The sequence below is a fragment of the Sinocyclocheilus rhinocerous genome, unplaced genomic scaffold, assembly GCF_001515625.1.
Source record: "Sinocyclocheilus rhinocerous isolate Xijiao unplaced genomic scaffold, SAMN03320098_v1.1 scaffold593, whole genome shotgun sequence".
Lineage (NCBI taxonomy): Eukaryota > Metazoa > Chordata > Actinopteri > Cypriniformes > Cyprinidae > Sinocyclocheilus > Sinocyclocheilus rhinocerous.
Window position 1 is genome coordinate 127,040 of NW_015642818.1, and position 2,608 is coordinate 129,647.

The 2,608-nt window shown below is 40.5% G+C and overlaps 1 protein-coding gene across 1 annotated transcript in view; it reads right to left on the reverse strand.

The window, feature by feature from the left end:
- LOC107756560 (zinc phosphodiesterase ELAC protein 2) overlaps positions 1–2,608 on the reverse strand; it is a 21,525-nt gene that overhangs the window by 7,005 nt on the left and 11,912 nt on the right. Inside the window, 4 exon segments of the mRNA XM_016573731.1 lie at positions 234–372; positions 2,008–2,098; positions 2,449–2,472; positions 2,475–2,560. Of these exon segments, the coding sequence (XP_016429217.1) occupies positions 234–372; positions 2,008–2,098; positions 2,449–2,472; positions 2,475–2,560 (340 nt within the window).

The following is a 2,608-nucleotide window of genomic DNA, read 5'->3' on the forward strand; positions in this document are numbered from 1 at the left end:
AGCTGTTATAAATTCACTGTAAACCACGGCTTCTTGGGGCTTATTGCTTTATTTTAAAGATTTCTCACACAGCTCTATGATCTTGACTGGTCAATTCTGGGTTTCTGTGTTTAAATATTTTAGCTTAATGACACTAAACTTATTTATTCAGGATAATGTACAGTCACATGGTGACATAAACTGGTTTATTTGGCAAGTACAACCACCTGACTGCATGTTATCTTGTCTCTCACCGTGTGATGATCTGCGTGAAGGTGCGACACAAAGATGGTGGAGAGTCTGGAGAGGATCTCGTCCACGTCATCGCCGTAATGACGACACATCTGGCCGAACGTTCCCTCCCCACAATCCAGCAGCAGCGACTGAGATGAGCTGAGGAGCACGGAGATGTTCAGACATGCTTTACTTGATTATATTACAGCAATCACACACAAGAGACTGTGGGTTACGGCGATTTCACCAAAGACAGGAAGTGTTTTTGTTGCTAATCTGAACCAGAGGGACTAAAACCCCCTCAACCACAGTAAATATCACACTGCATGGACTGATGCATATTGCTTTTGCTTTAAAGGGGTCATAGGATGCCCATTTTCCACAAGTTGATATGATTCTTTAGGGTCTTAATGAAAAGTCTGTAACATAGTTTGGTTAAAATTTCTCAATGGTAGTGTAAAAAAAAACACCTTTTTTACCCTGTCAAAAACAGCTCTTTTCAGATCAAGCCGTTTTTGTAGCATTTTCCTTTAAATGTTAATGAGCTCTGCTGACCCCGCCCCTCTCTTCCGAGCTGCTCTCAGAGAGACTGTTTACTTTAGCCACATTCATCGTGAAACTTGCTAATTAGCACATTATTAGGAAAGGCGATTTGCAAAGATTCATTACAAAACATTATACTCGCTTCTTCTGTAGATGAAGCTAGATCACGAATGATTCGCGCGAACAGACGCATTTATGTAGATCGGGGGCGCATTCCCTTCAGAAACAAACATAATCCACTGCGTCTTCAGCGGCTCAGATGTCGGGAGTAAATGACGACTGCTATGTTCATTATTACATCCAACAACACCTCAGTCGCTTGTTAGGAGTCATTCTTGTCTACATCTGCTCCAGCGGTGAAACAATGGCGGACTGATGACAGCTCACTCAGGCGGGTCTAAGGTAAGACGCAAGTCCAGTCTGTGCTGAAACGCTACTGTCAATCAAACTATCGTGGGAGGGGCCTGTCTGTGTGACGTCACACAGACAGGCATCTGAGATCGACTCGATTTGAGAAAGGGGTAAAGATTTTAGTAGATTAACAAAAAACCACTGGGTGGATTTTTATCATTATAGGGTGGTTGTGTACACACACTGCCAACACACATTTCAGTTCAAACAACTTGTAAAAGTGCATGTAGAATTTTTTTTTTTTAGTTGAGCTAATTATTAAGCTGTATTATTTTGAATCATACTAATAATTATTAATATTAAAAGGGGAAATTATAGAGCGGTGAAACAATGGCGGACTGATGACAGCTCACTCAGAGCGGGTCTAAGGTAAGACACCAGTCCAGTCTGTGCTGAAACGCTACTGTCAATCAAACTATCGTGGGAGGGGCCTGTCTGTGTGACGTCACACAGACAGGCATCTGAGATCGGCTCGATTTGAGAAAGGGGAAAATATTTAACCAGATAAAAAAAATCCTATGCATCCTATGACCCCTTTAATAAAACAGCAACACACTGCAAAATATGACTTTTGATGTATATGAAAATATGAAATATGATATGTTTCACAAGAAAATATTATTTCACTTTCTACTTCAGATTTTCACATTTGATTCAACATGTTACTTGCCATTTTTGTAATTATTTGTCAAACAAAATATTTCTGAGTGAAAATTGTTTAAAAAATATTAAATAGTTAAAGTTACACACACACACACACACACATACATATATATATATATATAATGACTTTTATTATTATTATTATTATGGAACAGTAAGATTTAATATTAGGCCTACCTGATGTTCACTAAAGTCCCGCTGACGTTTCTGATCTTCATCGGCAGAGACGAGCCGGTGCCCAAAAACACGATCTCAGGAAACTTCTCACCTTTACCAGCATAGAAACAAACATAAAATCATGCTAAACATCTGAAGCACGGAACAAAATCAGCCCACACACACTCTATAAGAGCTTAGCTCTTTTATAGTTCATATAGACTACCAGTCTGAGGTCCTTCTTTATTATGACCCTTTTCCACATTTTAGAAACACAAATCCTTCGACTCTCGTACGATCTGAGGCATCTGATACAGATACAGTAGAGAGGGAACGTGAGAAGTGAAGACAGTTTTACTCGGAGGAAATTAAATGTCAGGCTGTGGACGTGTTCTTGTCTTTCTGCTCTTCTAATTCAATACTTTCATCCCTCCTTCACTCTCTGATCGGTAGAAAGCTCACCAGATGTGGAGATGGATGCAGCCGCCTGCATTCCTCAACTTCCTGTAAGAAGTTTGGCACTTCGGCTGCTTCCTTCACAAACTCCTCAGAGTCGCAGGATGGGATGGCATCTCTACACACACACACACACACACACACGCACACACACACACACACACAC